This window comes from Pinus tabuliformis, chromosome 1_2 (genome assembly GCF_031772625.1).
Source record: "Pinus tabuliformis cultivar Carrire ecotype Pingquan chromosome 1_2, CPIR1, whole genome shotgun sequence".
NCBI lineage: Eukaryota > Viridiplantae > Streptophyta > Pinopsida > Pinales > Pinaceae > Pinus > Pinus tabuliformis.
The window spans coordinates 1,184,379,444-1,184,404,247 of NC_142298.1; the positions used below are offsets into that span (position 1 = coordinate 1,184,379,444).

Below are 24,804 nucleotides of genomic sequence, written 5' to 3' on the forward strand. Positions count from 1 at the left end.
TATCCTGGTTGGAATCTTCAAACATAACATATGATAAAAAAGAAACACCAGTAAAGAAACAAAATTCCATAAAATTTTGACTACTTTCTTCTATGCTATATGTGCAAACACTAGTTATAAAAGAATGAATATGAGTTAAATATATATACATTTAAAAAAATGTGTAACAAGATTCTTAACCTTGGAGATTCACCCTTATTTTTTTTATGGAGGTTCTTAATTTGTAAATAATTTTTGCTACAATACCATAGGCCAATACCATAGTTTATCAATGCCACATACCCGAACAACCATAACTCATGTCACAATCAAAATATCTTATTTATATTTTATTTCACTTTAATTTTATAATATTTTTTAATTAAATTGTAAATAAAAAATGACATCACTAACTTTGAGATTCGGAATTGTAAATAAAGAATTTCAGATTCGGTAAGACTTTATTTCCACGACCATTACCAATTGACCTACCAAAAAAAAAAAACATCTATAAAATATCAATATTTTTTAAAAATCTATAAAATATCAATATTTTTAAAATAAAATAACTTAATTTATTTAACAACTAAATATCTTTTATATAAAAATACAATAAAACAGCTCAAAATACACACATCCTAAAAGCTCAATAAATGGAAGATTGAAAAGGTACAAGTATATACTACACCTCAATAATTACTAAGCAAAACTAAAATCATTGGAAATGAAAAATCTTACCCTTAAGAAGTGTACAATATTGAATCATCATTAAATGAGCTAGGTGTTCCCTAATTAAGGTATGCATTCGCCTATAGGAGGTCACTCGCCCTCGCTATCTACATCATCATCGTCAGCATAACCCTCATTATCTTCGCCATAGCATTTCTTCTAATTCAAGCAGCGTCTTCCTCCAACTTGTTTGAGCACCTTTGAGCAATTGTTGCTTCAATTCTTTTACTCTGTCAGCTGAATATTTTGCATATTTTGCAGATAACAAATTTACAATTTCTTTCCCCTTTGTTGTTATCAAATTTCCATCTTCATCCATTATAAGCATCCATGAATAATGAATCATTTGCCGTAACTGAATTTGATCTGTGGCTTCAATTCCCTCTTTCAAAGAGTGAATACGCGCCCAAAATCTCATAGCTTCATCCTCAGATAAACTTAACGAAAAGATTTCTCCCATCTTTTCTGATGACATTTTGAAAGGTTCCAAAGAATACCATCCACACAATGTAGAAGTGAAATACCCCAATTTTCCTCGTCCTCCTCCTTTATGATAATTTGGAATATAAATAATGTAAATGATATCACTCAATTCTGTCAACACATCCTTCATGGGATTTGTAAACTCCTTTTCGTCACAGCAGCATAACCATATCATTTTTTGCTGACGCGTTGCCTCCCTCAACTTTTCATCATCAACGACAAGGAGAGGAGAAAAAACAATTAGAAATGAAAATCGTTTTCTTTTTCCTTTTCAAAATATACAAAAAGCAAACAAATAACAGGTAGTTACTGACCTGCTCTGCCACACGTTCCAAATGCTGGAAAAGAAACATTGCATGAAACATACCCTGAGCCTCCATTTGTGTCTTTTCTTCTTGTATTAATTCCTCCTCTTTTTCCGCCGTAAAAGGATAAGCTGCTGCCCCCCATGTGTTCACCATACGCATTACACCAAGATTCCCACACGGTGCGATTGTCCCGTTGCTTTCTATTATCCTCATTCTATTCGGGTACTTGCGGTGCCATCGTTCAAGCCATGATCGAGACTTTCCAACGAGAAAACACTTGGTTGCATTTGTCAGTTGCCACGGATTTTGGAGGACCAACCATGGAACCTCACTTGAAAACTTCTCAGATACATCCAATGTTGTGTCAACCTGCATTATTGGAACTGTTATAATTTCAAAATTAAATCTCTCTTTCTCCACATTGTACATCTCCACTAAAGCGTGAAGAGGAATATCAAAAGGGACGTTGGCAGGCCTGATATCTAATAAAATCGTTTTCCCTTGCAATTCGTCGACTCCGACCTACAATTTTCATATAAACACAAACAAAATAATCAATAGCCAATAAAGGGAATTTGAAACTTTTATTGTAAAATATTTGAAGGAAGAGTTATCCACAAAATATAGAACTTAATACCTTCGTGGATTCACCATCCTTGTCCTTAAGAAAGGAAAGAGAAATTTCCTCTTCCCCCCCTGCGAAGAGCTCTCTTAACAAAGCTATAGGACTCCCTCCACCTCTTTCTGCCAGTTGCTTCAATTTAAGGTATTTTCCGCACTTCCTCACCACAAAGTCCTCCACGTGACACTTTGGGGGAAATTTCCAATGAGAAAGGTATATATCACCTTTTTCCCCCCTCACAATCTTAGCGGTCATTTCGAAACTGTCGTTAACGCGCCGATGAAAGTCCGTCTGGTCCGGAACAACTAATGAGAGCAGTTTTTGAAACAATGCTTTAGCGTCCCTGTTAGCCGGAGCATGCCCCACTATTCTATCCGCCACTTTCTTAGGCAACTGATCCCAATGGTTGCCAAAATAAACCATTTCGAAATGTGTTTGAATATCATCTATACTCTCCTCAAGTAAAGGCAAAGGAAAATGATCAGGACGGAATTCCTGATGGCTATCAAACATAACAAGCAGCAGCGTGTGCAGAGGAAGACCAGATATATTCAATGGCTTTCCTTCTCCATTAGTGAGCATGCTATCAAGTTTTGATTGGAACTGCTTGAGAAGATTCTCCACATTTGATAAACCCTGAAGAGAAAGCTAAAGTGAGTGGAAAGGGAAAATAATGTATGCTTTGCAATTTTTTCCCCTGTGATATGTTTTAGGATCTAAACTTTAAAAGAGTTAATTACGATGTGGGAACAGAAAACATGTTTGAAAATGTGGATCACCTGCTCTGTATACACAGCACAAGACCATGATTGATTGCATTGTTGTGCTTGAATTTTCTCCCATCTTTCCTCCAACAACTTGCTTCCTGCGATGCGCAAAATTTGTAGCTTTTCCATCTTTAGCATGTTGTCTATCCATTTCCCTTCCAACTTATGGCAATTTCCTACATCCAGAACTTCCAATGAGTTGAGGCATTGGAAATCCTCAGGGAGCTTCTTTAGGTTGACGCACTCTTTCAGTGATAGAACTCGCAGTAGTGAGAGACCTTTGAAGTCTTTACATAATTCTTCAAGAGTCGAGCACTTTGATAAATCCAAGTGCTCCAAGTTGTCGAGTTGGCTGAAACTTTCTGGCAGCTTCTTTAGACTACGACACCATTTCAGCGTTAGCTTTCTTAAACTTGTTACTTCTCCAAATCGCCCCGGAAGCTCCTCTAGACGCTCGCAGTAAGTCATGTCAAGCTCTGTTAAAGTGGAGAAGTTGCAAAATCCATCGGACAGTTCTTTGAAATTATCGGACCAACTTAAGTCGATTAAATTCAACTTCAGTTGTCCAATGGTTCCAGGAATACTACTTAGTTGCTGACAATTACTTAGTTTAAGTTCAAAAAGCGATGTTAACTTCCCTAAGCCACAAGGGAGATTTTGAATGCTTCTACAATAGGATAAGTCCAATAATCTCAATGATGAAAGCTCCTCAAGACTGGGAGGAAGAGCTTTTAGACTATTGCAGCTGGACAAACTGAGTTCTTGCAATGATGTGAGCTTTCGAAGACTGCTAGGAAGCTCTTTTAGACTTTCACACTGGGACAAATTGAGTTTTTGCAATGATCTAAGATTTTCAAGCTCGCTAGGAAGCGCTTGTAGACTTTTACAGCCGTACAAATAGAGTTCTTGCAGAGAAGTCAATGATCCCAAGCCCTTTGCCAGCTGCGTCAAACCAGAACAGCGACCCATTGTCAACACTCTCAAAGATTTAAGCGTTGAAATTGATACTTTCTCCAGATATTGGCAATCTGAAATTGATAACTCCTCTAGATATTGGCAACCTGAAATTGATACTTTCTCCAAACCATTTCCCATATCTCCTAGCTCTTGAGGTAAGCTTTTGAACTGTGCATTACTCAGTCGTAATACTCGCAAATTTCTGAGTCGCTGAATACAATTGGAAGAAACCTGGAAGGCAGGGGAATTTAATTTGATATCGACGTGTCTAAGATTGGAGGGCATCTGCACATTATGCACTTAATTAGTGATATATGAAAATCACACTCCAAGTTCTAACCATAAAAACTAATAAAAGTGCGCATGATACAGGTGTTTTAGATATTCCCGGAAAAATAAGGAGAGAAATAAGTGGGACCAACCAGGTATTTTAGGTGAACTTACTTGACTTAGATTCTGTAAATCTGCCGGGTTGTAACATAAATGTCTGAGGTTATCGAACCCCTTTAGCTTTGACAAATCAAAAGGGAGAGGGGAAGTTATGGCACTGAAAAAAACCAGCTCTTTAAATTTCTTTTCACATTTTCCCTCCACATGTGTTAAGGGTCCGAGTTTAAGAACTCTTAAAGATCCAGACATCAAATCTAGCTTTGACGCGGGTATACGCAGTGGATCTTTGTTGTCACTTGCCCATATGCCCTTGATCTTTTGAAGGTCCTGTATATTTATTAAATATTAGAGTCAGTCATTTTGAAACATAGCTGTATATGATAAATATTTTAGTTGAAAGATTGCGTACCTCATCTTCTATATCTGAGAACTCTTCAATTTCAGTTGCAGTGGTCAATCTGAATCTGTTTCCTTTTGTCCTCGTGAGACCAACTTCCAAAATGACATCGTGTACCCTTGCAGTCATGCTTTTCACATCTCGGGTCACCAGCGCTCTTTGTCCTAGCTTTTTCAGTGCTGTCTCTCCCATAATATCTGAAAGTTCTTTCCAGTCCCAGCCTCGAAAAAATGAACAAATATCGAGAAAGGGATCTTTCCATTTATCTTCAAGTTTGTCGTAAGCAAAGACGTATTGCTCTATACTCTCCCCAATATCACCTTTCCAGTTTTTTTCTTTAGCCTCTTTCATCAATGTCTCATAATTTTGCACTGCGCTTCCTTCGCCATTTATGAATCCTGCTAACACCTTCAAAAGCCCCGGGACTCCTCCACAAATCTTGACTATCCCGTCAATTTGGCTAGCATCTAGTTGATTTCCATTGTCATGCAGTTCCTTTTCTAAGAGCTCCACTGCCTTGGGTTCGGGCAGGCTTTCAATTGGGTAGAATTTTTTTTCAACTCCTTTGCACATTGTCATCCTCGCTGCTTCTTTATTACTGTTGGGTATTTTTACATGGGGAAAATACCAAAACCATACAAACAGACATCACAGAGCCAATGCTCTGTTTCCTTTGTTCCACGACCTTTGCACAGGGAAGCCTTTTTAAACAAATTTGCTAATAACAGTCCATTACACAGTCACAAAAAACATTTTCTATTGCTTTAAAAACAAAACTGTTACAAACTTCATCCTCTGCACAGAGAGGGATTTACAAGACAGACTCTGTCTCTGTTCTTCTCATTCTTCCACTGCTGTGGGTATTAAAAAAAACTTTCATGGTGTTCCTGTGTCTTACAATGACAAACCACCATTACAATGCTCCTCTGTTTTCCTTTCCCTTACACTGCTGTGCGTTCTTCTCTTGTTCTCCATTCAATCTCTGTGCGCAGGCTTCATTGTGCTCTGTTCTTTGTTCCCTGAGCAATACTGCTGCGCAGCCTCAACACATTCTTTACATTGTTCTCATAAGAACAATACACCCGGCGCGCAGGCACACCTCTGTTCTTCATGAACAACACGCATACAAAAAAAAATCATGTGCAGTCACCATGCCCATAAAACTACAGCACACCCATACATCGTGCGCAGACACAATACAAAAACTACAAAAAAAAATTCACGCTCAGACACTCTAAAACTACCGCACATAAAAAAAAACTACATAACCATTGCCTCACGTAGGCTTACATAGTGATATATAAAAACATAAAAAAACGTGACCCATAAGCATATTAAAAGGCATGGGACGTATGCCCATCACCTTATTAAAGGCCTCACCAAAAAATATACGTAAAGACATTAAACTCATTAACTCTTCCATACGGCGGTCAAACCAAGAAGACTAACACTCCACGTAAATTCTTGATTTGACGCGGGCTGGTGCCACGTGTCGCCACCACAGTGCATCGGGCCCAGTCGATAAAGTCTGCGTAGCTTCTCGGAGATCTGACCCTGCAGACCCGATCCAACACAATTCGCACACCACTCTTCCGCAACCAGCACGACTTTTACCGTCCGGGGAAAGTGGTTTTTCGGTGCTCGTACATGGGACGCGTGGCGGCAAGTGAATGTGTTCGGAGCCCCTCCGGCGGATACAGCCTTTTGCCAAAGGTGGTGCGAACAAGAGGGTGGTTTCGTTCTGGCGGTTTCGGGTGCAGCGTGCTGGCTGAGTTGGCTGCCCACGTCCGCCTGCCGCTGTGCAGTTGGAATTAATATTCCAACACTCCCCTTTAATTTCAACTGCTGGGCATTCAATCTTACCCAAACATCATCCTCACATAGAGGGATTCACCAACTGCTTCTGATGCAGTTCACAAACAAACAAAGTTGTCTTCCTCTTAATAGAGGGATTCACCTGAAACTGTGCTTAAGAGCACCTTCCTCATGACAGAGGGATTCACCATTACAATGTGCTGAAGAGCACCTTCCTCATGATAGAGGGATTCACCTGTTATAAAAACATCTTCCTCTTAACAGAGGGATTTACCAAACAATGCTAAAAAGCATCTTCCTCTCAACAGAGGGATTCACTAATGACTATGCTGAAAAGCATCATCCTCTTGATAGAGGGATTTACCTTGACAATGTGCTGAAAAGCACCTTCCTCTTTAACAGAGGGTTTCACCAAATGACTGCTTCAAATGCAGTTCCAAAACAAACAATCATTGCACTGCTGTGTGTGCAAGTTCATTACAATGTTCTTTTATGTTGCTGCATATTCTCTGCTACACTGTTGTTCCATCTTCTTTGCTGCATCTACCCCACACTGCTGTGTCTGCTCCACGCTACTGCGTCTACACCTGCACTTCTCTTACATTTCTTTACAAACTCTGCATTGTTATGCGTCAATAAAAAAATCACATGTGCGTTGCTGTGCCTTTCCTTTCTCACATTCACACTGTTGTGTGAGAATTTTTTACTTGTGCACTAATGCGTGCTTCCCTTCTTCACCATGGGAAAGCTTTTCTTCGCGCTGCTGCGTGCTCCCCTTCATTAATTACAATCATACTTCTGCTGTGTCTTACTTGCATTTCAAATGCAAACAACACACTCACTGCACTTACATTTACTGCTGTAAAAAAATTCTTTTACCTGTGCTGCTGTCCATAACTTCTTGCTGCTGCATTTTTCACATTTGCATTGCTGTGTGCTTCTCCTTCTTCACAATGGGAAAACTTTTCTTCAAGTTGCTGCTGTCCATACACTTGCTGTTGTGTTGCTGCTGCAATTTGCACTGTTGTGTGCACATACACTTGGCACTTCATTCTCCACGAGAAAAATTTAACACGGGCTGCTGCCTTTTCTTATGCACCCTTGCTTCACACAATCTTCAGCTTCATTCATTTTATTTTCACAACGCACTGCTGTGCAATCCCTTTCAATTTTCTGCTGCCTCACATATTCATTCACCCATGTGCATTAAAATTCTGCTGTCCTTGTTTTTCTTTATGCATTTCTTTGCATGTGCTCCATAAAAAAAAATTTCCAAACTGCTGTTTTGTATTCTATCTTCCCACTGCTGTGAGGGTCTCCATGCTTTGCATTTTTTTTATCCCGCTGCTGCTCTTTACATTTCAGCGCTGTCATCTTTTCTTCTTTATGCATTTTTGTGCATATTGCATAAACACAAAGCAAAAACATTGCTCATTTCATCACCGCTGCATGTTACCTTTCAGAGGGATTAACAAAGATTTCATTTGCAACTGCTGCGCTGCAATACACCCTCCATCAACAAATGACTGTTAATACAGTTCAGCAAACAAAAAAAATTACAAGCTCCCCTTTAATGTGTGCTTGTCTTCTTTTAGCAGACTCTTCTCAAAACAAATTTAGATCCACTGGGGAGTTCAAGGGGTTTTCATATTGCCTTTCCTTCCTTCTCCATACTTGTGTAACTTTCTTCTTTTGCATGGGTCTAGCTTGTGTAAGAGCCCATGTCAAGTTACAGTCACGTGCCATATGCCCAATGTTATGACACTTGAAGCATTCAACTTCATTCATGAATAAGAATTCATGATTTCTTCTTGTGAAATTATTTCTTGGAGATTGTTGGGGACCACAACATCTATCTTTATTAAATGCTCTACAGTCTCTTGCCATATGACCAAAGTTTGAACATGCATAACAATAACCATAAAATGAACTTTGGTACCTGGGAGACGGAGGTTTCATTGATGTGCTTCTGAAGCCTTGCTGCCTTGAGATCCTTTGATGATCACCATTGCCTCTTGCATTTTTGCCATCAGCTACATTTCTTCTTGGAGCTGGTTTTCTACTTGGAGCAGGATCTCTTCTATTGCAACCTTCATTTTTCTCCTTGCCTTTGCTGGAACTAGGAGCTTCACCATCTCTTTCTGGCTTCTTCACATCTCCTTTGCTTAAAGCATCCTCATGCTTGTTTGAGGGTTCACCTACATACCCAAGTCCTTATTTATCATATGGAGATCTGTGATAGCTGAGCATGTCATCCAAAGCTTGAGAGCTCTTCATGATCTTGTTCATCCCTTCAACCTTCATCCTGAGGAGGACAATCTCTTCTTCTAACTTTTCACATTCATTATTTTTCTTTGCTAGTTGTCCCTCAGTTTCTTCCTTGCTATGAGTAGCTTCAGCTGCTACTACTTTGAAGGAGATAATCTCTGTCTTCATTTTGGAGATTTCTTCATCTTTTGCTTCACTGCTCTTCATTTTCTTTTCAGCTCCTTGTACCTGCTTCCTGGCTTCTTGTAGTTCGGACTTAAGGGAGGAGACCTCTACCTTATATTGTCCAATCTCTTCCACAAGTTTGTTCACCCTCATGTGCCTTTGTTCAAGTTGACTTGACAAGGCATCTGCCTGCTTCCTTGCTTCATTCAGCTGATTTGTCATGGATATGACTTCTTCATAATGTTTCCTCTTGCTTTCTTCAAGTTCCTTCTTAAGCTTGGCAAGCTCTTCATCCCTTTCTTTTACTTGAAGCTTGATGAGGTCAAGCTTCTCATTCTCAGCTTCTATTATGGGTTCATCTTGACCCATTGTCATGGTCAGTGCTCCCTTTGCATGAAGGTCATGCAGTCTGTCCCAAATATCCTTTGCTGATGTGTATTTTCCAAGATTCTTTTTCACTGAATCAGGGAGTCCATCCAAGATTAGTTTTGCTGCTTGTGCATCATACTCAATGGATTCTTTATCCATCTGGTTGTCATCAATCACTGACTCCCAGACTTCAATGCCCTCAGACATTAGGAAAGCCCTCATCATTATTTCCCATACATCAAAGTTTCCATCAAACTTTGGAACCTCAAATACAATGCTTTCAAATAGATTCCCTTCTAGTTTAGTAGAGGAGGGAGACACATTTTTAACAGCCCTGGAGGCTTTCTTCTTTGACCTTGCCATTCTTATCTAGGCTTTAAATACTTGACTGTGTTTTTTTAATCACTGACTGTTTCTATAACAGTAACACAGAGGAAAGCTTGAGGAATACCTTAACTGTTTTGGTTGTGGCTTCACACTGCTGGAGAGGTTTGACTGCTGCAACAACACCTTCCTTCAGCTTCTTTGAGTCTTCAAAGAGCCTGGACTAGCTCTGATACCACTGTTGGGTATTTTTACATGGGGAAAATACCAAAACCATACAAACAGACATCACAGAGCCAATGCTCTGTTTCCTTTGTTCCAGGACCTTTGCACAGGGAAGCCTTTTTAAACAAATTTGCTAATAACAGTCCATTACACAGTCACAAAAAACACTTTCTATTGCTTTAAAAACAAAACTGTTACAAACTTCATCCTCTGCACAGAGAGGGATTTACAAGACAGACTCTGTCTCTGTTCTTCTCATTCTTCCACTGCTGTGGGTATTAAAAAAAACTTTCATGGTGTTCCTGTGTCTTACAATGACAAACCACCATTACAATGCTCCTCTGTTTTCCTTTCCCTTACACTGCTGTGCGTTCTTCTCTTGTTCTCCATTCAATCTCTGTGCGCAGGCTTCATTGTGCTCTGTTCTTTGTTCCCTGAGCAATACTGCTGCGCAGCCTCAACACATTCTTTACATTGTTCTCATAAGAACAATACACCCGGCGCGCAGGCACACCTCTGTTCTTCATGAACAACACGCATACAAAAAAAAATCATGTGCAGTCACCATGCCCATAAAACTACAGCACACCCATACATCGTGCGCAGACACAATACAAAAACTACAAAAAAAATTCACGCTCAGACACTCTAAAACTACCGCACATAAAAAAAAACTACATAACCATTGCCTCACGTAGGCTTACATAGTGATATATAAAAACATATAAAAAAAACGTGACCCATAAGCATATTAAAAGGCATGGGACGTATGCCCATCACCTTATTAAAGGCCTCACCAAAAAATATACGTAAAGACATTAAACTCATTAACTCTTCCATACGGCGGTCAAACCAAGAAGACTAACACTCCACGTAAATTCTTGATTTGACGCGGGCTGGTGCCACGTGTCGCCACCACAGTGCATCGGGCCCAGTCGATAAAGTCTGCGTAGCTTCTCGGAGATCTGACCCTGCAGACCCGATCCAACACAATTCGCACACCACTCTTCCGCAACCAGCACGACTTTTACCGTCCGGGGAAAGTGGTTTTTCGGTGCTCGTACATGGGACGCGTGGCGGCAAGTGAATGTGTTCGGAGCCCCTCCGGCGGATACAGCCTTTTGCCAAAGGTGGTGCGAACAAGAGGGTGGTTTCGTTCTGGCGGTTTCGGGTGCAGCGTGCTGGCTGAGTTGGCTGCCCACGTCCGCCTGCCGCTGTGCAGTTGGAATTAATATTCCAACAATTACGTGTAGTTATGAGCAACCTCAATTTTTTTGCATTTGCCATATTCTTAGGGAGAAGCCGTGTGAGTGCATCTTGGCCTTGTTCACGCGTATCATCAGGAAGCAAAACATTGTCGATATAAATAAAAGCCTCCTCTTGCTCTAACATACACTCAATCTGATTTCGTCCTCCATCATAACTTTGAATCTCGTCTGGCTCATCTCCCTTCAAATCTCTTAATATACATTTTTGCAAGTCTACTACAATTGGGGTTGATTTTATATCCTGAAACAATTCAACAAAAGAAAATTTGAATCCTTCTGTTTTTCCCTCAAACAGACTTGCAAACACAGCTTTGGCAAGGGTAGTCTTTCCCATGCCACCAAAGCCATGCAAGATTACTGCTACCGCTTTTTTGTCACTTCCCATTTCTAGCCGTTCAATAACTTCTCTCAATGGATCTTCGATTCCAACTGTTGTAACAGTATTTAAACACAGAAGGATGAATAAGAGTATTTTAATAAATATCATTTGATAAATATATAAAATAACACTTTCTCATCCATTATCACAATTTACCTGCGTCTTTAGGATATTCTGGATAGTCTGGTTTTCGCAGTTGCACTGGTTTTTCGGTTCCAACTGTTGTAGCAGTATTTAAACACAGAAGGATGAATAAGAGTATTTTAATAAATAATATTTCAAAAATATTTAAAATAACACATTCTCACCAGTTATCGCAATTTACCTGCGTCTTTAGAACATTCTGGATGGTGTGATCTTGGCTGCTGCAGTGCTACGAAAAGAACAGTGCTCATTTGCAGCTGGATATGGCTGTACATTTTCTGTAACCGTTCCTTAAGTTTAGTCAGCTCGCCTTCGCACTCAGTTGTCCGGAAATACCTGTATTAAGAAATATTATTTACAAGCCTATTTAATAAATGGTGTCCAACATTTAAAAAAGACGTGTGAATTTATTTAGGTGGGACAAGGAAGCTCCCACGCTATAGACGACATAGGAATTCAGCATCCATTTACACAATGTTTATAAAATATTAAAGTATGTTGAGTGAGCGTTCACCTGCGACGTTTTGAAGCCTCAATTTGAGTGCAGCAAGCGATAGAGGTTTCAATTATCAACTCTATTGCTTCCTTTACTAAATCCTCCATCCTTTTCTTCGATTCAGGGTCGTTTTGAAGCACTTTTTGAAGATCTATAACAATTTTGGCGAATTTATTAATCTCCTCCAATAGGGACAGACATGCTTCTTCATTCTTAGACATGTCTTCGTACCGCTCCCAAGCATTTGCCACTACAATAAAAACTATATTAAACACGTGTCCTCCTCCAATGTCTTTGAGAAAACCCCGAACCATTTTCTTCGCGTCGCCGCTGGATGCAAAATCTTTCTGGATACCATAAAAGGAAGAGTAAGAACATTTCTAATGTAAGATACCTTCACGTTTTAATAGAATAAATGTAGGTAATGATAAATAATCGTGAAAAATTCGAAATACATCTAATACTTACGGCTGCATTAATTGCTTCATAGAGGACTTCTTTTAATTCCAGTAAGTTCTTTGAACGTAACCAGGAATCTATAGCAAGCTTTGGCAGGTTATTCCCTTTTTCTTTTTCCTCTGTTTTTTTCTTTTTCTCTTTCTTCTTTTCCTTTTCTTTTATCTTTTTCTCCTTTTTATCCCGTTTCTCTTTCTGTAAAAATAAAATAAAATATTTAATATAACAGAACAATAAAAAAATTGAATCTATAAAAAATTAAATCAATTTTAAAAAATAAAATAATAAATTATTTTTTAAAAAGTGTAATATTTTTTAGTATTTTATATAACAAAATAATAATAATAAATTATAATATAATTTATAAGAATAAAAAATAACTTTCTAATATAATGTAAAAAGAGTTAAATATAATGTAAAAAGAGTTAAAAACTAATCAATGTAGCTTTAAAAAATAAAATAATAAATTACTTTTTAATCAGTGTAATATTTTTTAGTATTTTATATAACAAAATTATTATAATATAATCTATAGGAATAAAAGATAATTTTCTAATATAATGTATATAGAGTTAAAAACTAATAATGTAGTTTTATGTTAGTTCTTGGAGATCAATTTTTTTTTTTCTCTTATTCTAGTTTTCTTTTTGTAAGCTACGGTGTTTCCATTTCTATTATATACATCGAAAATAGAATATACATGCAAAGGCGACCTCAACCTGCCCCGAAGGGAAACCAGGTCTGTTGGTCCCTCAAAAATACTGTTTAGAGCAGTTTACTTATCCAACATCAAAACTATCATCTAACATAAGCCTTACAGTCTTCTATCTGCTATATATTCCTTGCTGTCTATAATCAGAAACTTAACAAGCTATCTTAAACAGAAGAGCACTGCAGTTTATATCATCATGCAAAAACAAAAAGAGTGACTGGGCATACTCTTCAGTCTGCCTACATCTCTTGCTTGGGCTCCTCCTCTCGCTTTGCCTTTATCAGGTCCTTCAGCATACCTCTTATTTCTTCTAATTTGATGTCCTGATTCCAGGCCATAAACTGCAAGCTGGCCATCTCTTTCTTCATGTCCGGCATCCCTTGGGCAATCTCTATCATCTCAACTGCAACTTGCTCCATGGCCCTGGCAAGCAGGTGCTTCATCACCCAGTACATATGAAGTGCTTGCTTGTACAGTGTTAATCTCCCTCGCGTGTTCCCAGGGTCTGGCAGCAGGGTGTCCCACTCTTCCATTTCGGGGTCCGAAGGTTCTTCCAACACTCTGTTCTCCAGCGCATCGATGATTCTCCTAACGTCTGCGTTGGTTTCCTTACTGTAGGTTGCCTCCGCTTCCTAAGCTGCCTGCCCGATGGAGCGTCGTCCTCTCCTCGGCTGTTCAGAAACTGGAGTCTCCTTTCCAACATAGTCCTCCTGCCTCGTTCTCCCTCGCCCTCTGCGTCTTCTTCCTTTCCCTCTTTTGCTCGGCCTACCTCTGATGCTATTTCTACTGCTCTGCCCGACTTCAAAGGTCACTCGCACCCCGCCATCCGCCTTTCCTATCTCCATATCTTTATCTTCAGAGCTATCAGTCGCCACCGTCAGATGCTCCTGCTCTCTCCCAGAGTTCTTCCCTTCACCCTCCACCTCCTGTTTTTCCCTTCTTCCTCCCTCCATCCTAATACTTATGTTGTGCCTGAGTCTTTGATTTACGTCTCTCTGCCAGACCAATTCTTCCCTCCCCACCTTCCTTGCCTTCCGCTTGTCTGTCATTCCGCCTGCGTTCCTTCTTAAATGAATTTCGCCACCTAGCATCTGAGGCTGCAGATGATCACCGCCGGGTCTTATTCCTGCCCTTGCCATGATTAGTTTCGCTTCATTCCTTGGTATGCGCACTGCTCCACCACCCTTCACCTCAGCTCGATTAATGATCGTCGTTCTGAATGACGTCTGCCAACCACCTTCCCATCCCATCAGTGCCCTGCAATGTCCGTAGTTCACCACCCCGATCGGGGCATAACTGTTATCATATTCATAGTTGTGTTGCTGCATTATAGTCTTGTTCTATGATTCGATCTAAGTCCACCCATCTTGTCGCGGCCAGCTGGTCTGTCCATCTGCTATCCACTTTTCCCCCTGTTTCATTACATCCCCAATTTGCCAAATAGTCTGCTGGTCTGTTACCTTCTCTCCTTACATGGTGTATGACTTTATAATCAATATTTTTCATGATTTCTTCTAAATCCTGTACTAACCCCGCTGTTCTCCAGCTCTTGGCCACCTGTTCCCAAGACTTGCCATGGTTAAGTTTTTTTATAGTCTCTATAACCAAATTAGAGTCTCCTTCGATTTCTAATTTCCTATATCCATTCCTTATGGCAATCTTGATTCCTTGGTATACCGCCATGAACTCGGCTTCGTTGTTACTCATTAAACCTCCTCTGTCTGCATATATCCATCTGGTTTGACCTTGGCTATCTCTGAAGATTCCACCGTATCCAGCCGGACCTGGATTTCCTTTTGATGCCCCGTCGAAGTTTAATTTGGTGAAGCCTTCTTGAGGGCGGATAAAAACAGTAGGGCTTTGGTTTCTTGTGACCTGTTTCTTTTGGTGGTGTGGAAAGACCATTCCTGGTTCCAAGTTTAGATTTCTTAGGATATATCTCTCTTCCTCCGGGGTGTTCCAGTCCTCCTCTGCCCATGTTTCCGATAGAATTGTTTCCCTTATTTGGCTCTGAGTTCTTTTCCAAACCTCCTCCGGAGTAGATGTTTTACCTTGAAAGATCCTTTTATTTCTCTCTTTCCAAATGTTCCATATGTTGAACCCCACTACCAGGCTCCAGGCTCTTCTGATCACCGGACTTTGGAATTGTCCCTTTCCCCACTGGAATAAAGTTTGAGTTATATCCTGGGGGTCTCTTTTTGTCTTTCCGAAGAGGCTTCTAGTTTCTTCCCATTGGTGTTGGGCTACTCTACAGCCATTCAAGATGTGTTCCTGGTTTTCACCTCTTTGCTTACATAGGCTGCACCTTGACGGTCCTGAGAATCCTCTTTTTTGAATTTGATCCCATGTGAGTATGCGCTTTCTTCCTACCAGCCAGGCAAACATTGTGACCTTAGGCCACCATCTGTTCTTCCATAGTTGTTTCCAGTCTTGGCTGTGATCGTCCTGAGCGCCTTTGATTTTTATGGTGTATGCTTCTTTGGTTGTGAAAGTACCTTTTGTGTTCCCCCCCATCTGAGGATATCTGGGCCATCTCTTTTTTTAATCCTTCTTGAGTCCAATTCTTTATTTATCCATGCTTTTAGATCTTCCTCTATGTTATTATCCCATTCTTCCGGTCCTTTCCATTCTCTCCAGATCTCATTTTCGCCTTCTTCCTTCCAGTAATCTTTGACTAGGGTTAATCCTTTCTCCTTGGCTGTCCTGTATGTGTTTTGCATTCCCTGATTTTCCAACATTTTTCCCCTCTGCTGCCAAGCTTCCTCCCAAAATTTTGCTGTTCGTCCGTCCCTAATTTCCCAGAATGCATGTTCTCTTATGATATCTCTGTTCTGGCATGCCAGTTCCCATATTGCTGAACCTTTCGGCATATCTGCCTTTCTCAGTATTTCTTCAGTTGTAGTGGGCATGTTATATTTTGATGTCCATATTTCTTTCCAGAGATCTTTGCCTCCTTTCAACCACCGCCACCAGAGCTTCGCTGCAAGGATTTGATTTAGGGTGAATGGATCTCTCAGCCCTAACCCCCCCTCCTCCTTAGGTTTTGTTAAGCTGTTCCATGAGCATAGGGCCCATTTCTTCTGTTGTTTAGGTCCTCCCCATAAAAATTTCCTGTAGATTTCATTCATTTTGGTGCAGACTCCTTTCGGTACCGCCATAACCGATAGGGGGTATATAGGGATAGATTGGAGTGTCGATTTGAGAAGCACCAGCCTAGCTGCAATATTTAAAGACCGAAAAGACCAGTTTTCGAGTCTATTTTTGAGTTTCTCTATAGTGGGTTGCCAGTTGGCTATCCTTAGAGAGCTTAGGTCGAGCATAATTCCTAGATACTTGGTAGGCAGTTCTCCTTTTCTGTACCCCAAGATTCTTGTTAAATGATTTTTAACAGTCTCCGATGAATTGAATATGAAAGTGCTCGATTTCTCCTTATTTATTTCAGTTCCTGAAGCCTCCATAAATACCTCCAAGATCTCCTTTACCTTCTTCACTTCTCTCAAGGATACTTTGCAGAAGATCATGATATCGTCAACGAACTGCTGGTGTGTAATTGAGATGTTGTTTCCCCACAAGCGCAACCCTTTAATTTTCCTTTCTCTTAGTTCTTTCTTGAAATACCTGCCTAACCCTTCTGCTGCTATTATGAATAAAAAAGGGGACAGGGGGTCTCCTTGGCGCAGGCCTCTTGTTGCATTGAAGGTTGCTGTCGGTGTTCCATTTAGGAGTATAGAGAAATTCGGAGTGGCTATCATACTGAGTATCCAATTTACCCATCTGTTACAGAACCCATAGGCTTGAAGTATGGCTTCCAGATATTTCCAATTCAACCTGTCATAAGCTTTTGAAAGGTCCAGCTTGATCATCATGCCTGGCTCTTTTCTTTGTTTTAAGGTATGTATGACTTCTTGAGAGACTACCAATCCATCCAGGATTTGTCTTCCCTCCACGAACCCTATCTGTTCAGGGGATATGATACTAGGCAGGATCGGTTTGAGCCTACTGACCATTAAAGTGGCTATAATCTTGTAAATAACATTACATAGGGCAATCAGTCTGAAGCCTTCTGTTGTTTCAGATTGGGCCGATTTAGGGATTAGAGTTAATAGAGTTGAATTTAACCCCGGCCAAACTTTTTGGTGAATGCGTGCCTCCTCCACCACTTCTAGGATTTCTTCCCCTATGAAGTGCCAGCAAGCTTGGTAGAACTCTGCAGTGTACCCATCAGGACCAGGGGCTTTATTTCTTTTCAGACCCTTCACTACTTCCTCTACTTCCTCTAAAGTAGCACTCCTCATCAGGGCTAAATTCTGATCTCTGGTTACTAACTTGGGTATTTCTCTTACTACCTTGGCAATTGCCTCTGATCTGTTTCTCTGGGGTTCTTTGAGAAGGTCTTTAAAATGCTTTACCAAGTTCTGTTCCATATCCTCATGCTGGGTTATGCGCTGGCCTTCCTTGTTTTTGATAGAAAAGATCCTGTTTCTTTGTCTGTGTTGAATCATAGCCTTATGGAAAAACTTTGTGTTTCTCTCTCCTTCTCTAAGCCACTAGATTCTGGACTTTTGTTTCCATAAAATTTCTTCCTGTATCCTGCGTTCTTCTAATTGACTTATTATTATGCCTTCCTCTCTGGTTCTCTCCTCATTTCTACCTTCCAGAATGTCCTTCTGCTGCATTTCGCTCATCTTTTGTTCTAGGCGCTGTTGCTCCTTGAAGATGTCCCCGAATTCCTCCTTGTTCCATTTTTTAATTCTTCCTTTTAACTCTTTCAGTTTAAGTTGAAAGGTTTGCATTTTGTTTCTACCTCTTTGTTCGCTTTTTGTCCACCACTCTTCTATTTTCGGTAGGAGCTTCTGGTCTCTGAGCCAGAAAGCTTCGAACCTGAAAGGTCTACTTTTGGGGCTTTGCTTGAAATCAATCTCCAGCTTTATTGGCCAATGATCTGAGCCTACTACTGGAAGGATCATGGCTTCTATAAACACATCCTTCATCATGATTTGTTCGGAGATCAGGAACCTATCCAGCCTTGAGGCTATTTGATTTGTCCCTCCTCTACGGTTATTCCATGTGTGGGATCCATTTATAGTTTGAATATCCACTAATCTTTGTTCTGTTATCATTTCTCTAAACGCTTCCATATCTGGATCTATCCTTCTCAGCCCTCCTCTCTTTTCTTCTAGGGTCTTGATCATGTTGAAATCTCCCCCTATAATCCACGGCCTCTCTGGGATAAGCTCTCTCATTGCTTTTATATTTTGCAAGAACCTTTTTCGTTCTATCGGAGTATGTGGCCCATACACTCCTGTTAGGACAGCATATTCCGTTGATCCTATAACCTTGAATGTTCCCGATAGCATTCGTGGGAGACTTATCCAGCTTTCAAATTGTATTTCTTCCGTGTTCCATATGATTGCCAATCCACCTGCGCTGCCTATTGCATCCTGCCCCATTATTTCATATCTGTTATTGCCCTTGCTCATTATCTCTTTCATTCTTTCTGTACTAATCTTTGTTTCTTGGATTATCATTATGCTTGGTCTGTCTCTATTTAACCTCTCCTTCAAGTATCTTTGTTTGCCTCTACTGTTGAGGCCTCTTATGTTCCAACTTGTAATTATCATTTCAAAACTTTTGGTGGTATTTGGAATACCTCTGAAAGAGGTATGACCCTTCCAGAGTTTACCAATGTCTCTCCTACTTCCTGAATTGTCTCATTCAGTGTCCTTCTGCCCCTTTTTCTCCCTCCTTTGCCAGTACTGCTCATTCCCATATTCTGGTTTCCCTGTGGATCTATCGGCTCCAAGCTGGTTGCTGTTGTTCCTCCTACTTTTTCTCTATATTTTTGAAATGCTTCTTTATACAGTTGCTTCTGCTCCTCCGGGATGAACCTTTCATCTAACGATCTCCATTCCTGCAGCAGCTTCTTCATTATGTATTCCTCTTCTCCTCCTCTCTCTTTCTGGGGGTCTATCTCCATTTGTATTTGTTCATTTGATTGTTCATTTTTTTCCTTTGTCTTCCCAAGGTCTACTCCCTTTTGTTCTGATATTTGTTTCCCTGTTACCGTTGGACTTTCCGCTACCTCTTCGTCGCTGTCTTCTTTTTCCCCCACCTCAGTTTCTTCTTCTTGTAGGATTTTGAATTTATTCTGTGTCTCCAAGGTACTATTCTCTTTTGTCATTTGTCGTTGTGTTTTGCTGGATCCTGATTTCTTTCTCTGTTGGACTTCCTTAAAACCCTCTTCGCCTTGTTCCGTATCCTCTGTTGTTGTTTTCTCTTCTTCCCTCCTCTCCCTTCCTTCCTCTGTTCTGTTCAGAGGACATTGCCTGAATAGATGCCCATACTCGTGACAACGCCTGCAACGGAAGGGTATGTGTTCATAGTCCACTGGTTGTTGCCAGATCTCGTCATGATATTCCAACTCAATATAGTCTGGGAGGGGTTCTGTTATATTCATATAAGCACATATTCTGGCATAAGATGTATATCTTCCTCTCTTCGTGGATTCTGCAACTTTCACAAAGGAACCTATTGTATTCCCTATGCCTTTTAAGATTTCAGGGTCCCAAAACTCCATTGGGAGCCCAAAGAGTCTGATCCAGACCGGGGCCGCCAGCATTTTCTCTTTATCTGGGTTGTAGCAGTCCACCCAATGTCTCATAAATAGGCCTGCGTTGTTCATGAAATAGGGTCCTCCCTCAAAGATCCTTTCCTTGTCTTCTAAGTTGGAGAATATCGCTGTAAAAAAACCCTTTGCGCCTAGTTTTAGTTCTACGTGTCCCTTCGGTTTCCATCTCTGTTGTATCCATTTGGACAGATCTTTCTCTGACGGCCAGAACCCTATAAATTTACAGATTAAAGCATAATCTTTCATATAACTCCTATATTCTTCCAGTTTATTGTTTGGTATTACGAACCTGGGTTTCTTCGTGGCCCTGGGCAGACATTTACCTTTCAGTCCCGCCTGCCAGTTTGCCCCGCTTGCCGAGTTTTCGTTGCCGTTTATCTTCGTCCCTATCTTCGTGCGCTCCCTGCTTGCCTCTCCCGTTGCCATGCTCTTGTAGGAGGGGATCTCTCCCCTCCCCTGGTTTGTTTCCATTTGAAACCCTCAGTGCTATTTCCCTTTTCGTTCCTTCGAGTCGTGCTTTAGTATTCCTTGCTCCGGCCTTATATCAAGATAGTTGCGCTCCCTGCTCGTTTCGCTGCAGGGTTACCTACAGTACCCTTTGTCCTACTCTCTACGTCACTGATGCCTTCATTACCGAAACCCTCGTTTCCCTCAAAGCCAGAGCCATCCTTCTCTCTTATTCTAGTTTTTATATGCGTTGTCTTTAGTGCTATTATGGCACTTTCATTGTGCAGGGTTTACCCATCAAACTTGTGATTTCAATAAATTCCTAGAGAAATTAGACTGGAAAAACTTCCAAAAAGTCTCACTAAAAACAACTCGCTTTTTATATCTCAAGAGATTTGATCTCTCCAAATGTTTAGTAGGTTGATTTAATTAATAATTATAATTATAATTTTTTTATTTTAGTTTATTTTTATGTAATTTGAACTTGTTTTATTGTTAATTATAATTATTAATTATTCTTTTATTTTAATTTTATTTTATTTTGACCTAGTCAAAATGTTTACAAGACATTACATTACATTACAACATATCTACTATTCTAGGCTAGAGAGCTCCTTTGGTGCAATAATATTTACATGGATGACATGTCTATCTTGGAATAAGACTTCCAAAATTTTAATTTAATTATAAATAATTATTAATAAAAAAAAATGTCATAATTATATGTGCCATATGAAGTAAGTTATGTTTTTTTGAACATGTGGTATTGATAAAAAATGATATTGGCTCATGGTATTGTAACAAGGCCTCTTTACAGATTAAGAATCTCCATGTTAAAGTGGGGTAAATCTCCATGGTTAAAAATATTGTTCCATGTTTTAAAAATGTATATATGTTTAACTTATCTATTATTTTTTTATTTGGTAATAATAATCTAGAAAAAAATTATAATTTTATTAGTTATATATATATATATATATATATATATATATATATATATATATATATATATATATATACTTTAATGTTTTTAAATTTTAGCAATGTGAGATGTATCATGTAATAAGTGTTTTGATTCTTATCATGGATTAATGTCAAAAGACATTTAATAGTCATAGGTAAATTTTGTATTATCTTCTAAACATGAACATATATGGAAATATCTCAGTTGGGTAGCCTGTTGGTCAAACCTCCCAACCAAGTCATTGGCCCTCTATCACAAGGCGTTGGTTTTATCCTCCTCGATCAATCTAGGTCAATATTCCTTCAGTAGAGTGGAATGGGCATGTGGCCCCTTTAGGTGGGCCTGACTAGGGGTCTTACTGCGATTAAAAAAAAAGGAGTGTATATGGAAATGTTGAATGATTTAGGTCAGTCTCTGGCTAGGAAGACTAGACCAGAATGAGAAGTTCACTCTCCATAGAGAGAGATACGATAGCGTAGTATTCAAAAAAGAAAAAAAGAACATGCATAACCTAAAAAACAAGCTAAATTGGCCTTAAGAAAAGACAATAATACTAAAAAACAATAGGAGCTTAAGTGTATCAAAAAACTAGGCAAAGGGATTAGAATCCGTAGCTGCAACTTGGATAGGTCCTGATTGTTTCCACTAGCTGAGGGTAGAATGTTGAGATATTTCTCTATACGGCCCAATCTCTAATCCAATTCCTTCATGTGATGATGCAAATGCTGCATAGAGTGAAGGAGGTCTACTCAATGGTAAAATCAATCCATCAAAATTATGCAAAGGAGGAATTTCAAATGTCGGTACCAGTCAAAAGTGAACATGTACTGGCTGAAATTTCCACGTGTATACCCGACATATGGCACTCGGTCTTCCCTCCTAGTGAGAACCTCTAGAACCTTTGTGTTTGAGAGATGGCATCGATGAGGTCTCCTTCTCTCTCCATGCAGGTGAGCTCGTCCTAGATGGGGCCCTGGGTAAGCTCGCAAAATAAAGCAACAATTCCCTCTAGATGATGAAGAGTACATGTGTTTCCTGAGAGGCCCATTCCTAGTAGTAAGCTACTCCTCTACGAACATAGGCACAATGACAATTCGTGGTGGAGGGACCAAGAAAGAAAGGAGAGCATGTGATCCATAAAGGAAAGGCATAAGTGATAGGCACAAAGAGAAAATCCAGGTGTAGGAGGGTCAGGCCCAAGTGGCATGGCAACAAATGTGGTCAAGAGTTGGGAAGGACATGGAAAATGAACATCAAACAAAGAGAATGAGCCAGCTCAGGAGGGTGCAGGGCGAGTGATGTAGAGTTAGATGAGAATAACATTGAGGGGAGGGAAACAACTGAGGGGAACAAACTAGAGAGAGGTCTCTTGGGCCCTGAAGCAAGCTGAATACCTAGAGGGATACACCAGATGAGAATGTTGTGTGGAGAAATACAAGAAGGGAGTCCATAAATGAAAATAATGACTAAACAAGGGGTGTTACTCAAGCCAAAGCCCATCAAGAGCACATCTATAGAAGGTGTCTGACACCTGAATGAGGAATCCTCTTGTATGTAGGAGGAATTGAATTTAAAAGTTGTGTCACGCGCACCAAACCTACAAAGGGAAAGAAACAATTGAGCAGAACCTATTCTCCTCGCAGTCAAATGGAAATTTCCTTCGTTTCCATAGCTCAAGTCTGTGTGGGAGGGTCACTCTTTTCTAAAGCTACAAACATGTTTAAAGGAAAGAAAAATAATGCTTTGTCAGGGATCAAGAAGGTGGGCCGACAGGAGACCCCAATTGTGATCAACAAGAGCCAAGGCCTATGTTTTAGGAAAGAGACTCAGGTAGCCAGCAATAACTATATGATATACAAATTGAGCAATGAGGAGGGACACAATAGTCCACAATAGAGCTAGTTCGAACTTCACATGAGTGGAGACCCCAATTGTGATCAACAAGAGACAAGGCCTATGTTTTAGGAAAGAGACTCAAGTAGCCAGCAATAACTATATGATATACAAATTGAGCAATGAGGAGGGACACAATAGTCCACAATAGAGCTAGTTCGAACTTCACATGAGTGGAGACCATATAAGCTAGTTGGAGGAGTAATTGGAATTCAAAATGGAGTGTAGGATGAAGAATGATGGGTGTATCCCACATGTGGTAGCACGTTGGGATCATAGGAATCATAAACATTCTTTACAGGAGCGTGTTGTTGCATCCTCTAGCCTCTTGGCTTGGTGGGGCAGTGGCAGCCCAACCTCCAACCCCTATTGCTCCATAAACACCCCATCTAGGACAAATGTATCCTTTCGAACAAGCGTCTAGCACATATCCTTTAGAGGGGAGTCTTGCAGAAGGTTCCAGGTGGAGGATAGCACTGGTGAGGAGTCCAAACTTCCATAATTAACTAACATATCGACAAATTTAATTCACGTTTGTTGAACATGGGAGGAGACAATGACCGGGATGTTAGCAATAAGAGAATAAGCATCACATATGAGTGCTTATAAACTCTAGCTTTTGGATACATTATGCACTGGGGTATTGTTCTATATATTTCGTAGCATGTTGATGATAAGTTGAGAGTCCCATTTTGCAAAAATATTGGAGAAGCCCTGTACTTTTGCAATTTTCAACATTGTGATGGAGGAAGTGAGTTCCACTTCATTATTATTGTTAATGCCCAAAGTACCAGAGTATATGTAAAGTGGGAGCCCTATGTGATCTCAGAATATACCTCCAAAACTAGTTGGAATCGAATTCCATTTTGATGCACTATCGAAATTTAGGCTTAGGAAAGAAGGTTGGGGGAGGGGACCATGTAGAGGGAATAACAAGCAGAGGAGAGGAGACGAGGAATTTGTGGAAATTATGGTGTAGAATTGCAACTGCTCATGAAATTTTAATCTAAATCACAAGACACAATCCTATTCTACTTCTCTGTGGAATTCAATTCACAATTTAGAACATCAATCTCAAACATGCAATGAGAAATAACACACCTGCACACAATATTTTTCCAGGGGGAAGCAATCTACTAAAAACCCATTTTCCTACTTGTGTTAATCTGATGAATAGAGATGTATTACAATTGCTAGCTCAGTATGAGCTCAACCAGCAAATGAATAACCTAACTCTCTGCTCACTGAGAATATCTAACCCAGACTTAGTCAATTTCTTCATTTTCTTGAGCCCCTATTTCCTTGCGCAATTCCTATGGAACTTAGGCTCTTATTATTTAGGAATTTCCTCCAAAATTCTTGCGCAATTCCCAAGGTTAATCATCTAACTGTGTGCAACACCTCTACACTCAAAACTAGTCTACAACTGATGTTACACTGCCTTAGAATCTCCACCACAGTTGGGGAACTCGAATTCTCTGCATGCACTGGTTATTTTGTGTTGATTAATCAGTTCAATTCACAATTTAGAACATCAATATCAAACATGCAATGAGAAATAACACACATGCACACAATATTTTTCTAGGGGGAAGCAATCTACTAAAAACCCCTTTTCC

General features: G+C 40.0%; 2 protein-coding genes across 2 annotated transcripts in view; both read right to left on the bottom strand.

The window, feature by feature from the left end:
- Nucleotides 1-581: 581 nt before the first annotated feature.
- LOC149210456 (uncharacterized) lies at nt 582-5,829 on the bottom strand. The gene is made up of 6 exons (XM_089396724.1): nt 4,645-5,829; nt 4,290-4,562; nt 2,901-4,130; nt 2,137-2,757; nt 1,506-2,021; nt 582-1,393 (listed from the first exon to the last, which is right to left on the bottom strand). Exons 1-6 carry the CDS (start codon nt 5,209-5,211, stop codon nt 845-847), a joined length of 3,756 nt encoding a protein of 1,251 aa, XP_089252850.1. The 5' UTR covers nt 5,212-5,829; the 3' UTR covers nt 582-844.
- Nucleotides 5,830-10,511: 4,682 nt separating this feature from the next.
- LOC149210457 (uncharacterized) overlaps nt 10,512-24,804 on the bottom strand; it is a 36,057-nt gene continuing 21,764 nt past the window's right edge. Inside the window, exons 2-6 of the mRNA XM_089396725.1 lie at nt 12,554-12,736; nt 12,104-12,432; nt 11,771-11,925; nt 11,602-11,664; nt 10,512-11,495 (exon numbers count right to left, since the gene is read on the bottom strand). Coding sequence (XP_089252851.1) covers nt 10,660-11,495; nt 11,602-11,664; nt 11,771-11,925; nt 12,104-12,432; nt 12,554-12,736 — 1,566 coding nt within the window. The 3' untranslated portion in view covers nt 10,512-10,659. The remainder of the gene's footprint in view (nt 11,496-11,601; nt 11,665-11,770; nt 11,926-12,103; nt 12,433-12,553; nt 12,737-24,804) is intronic.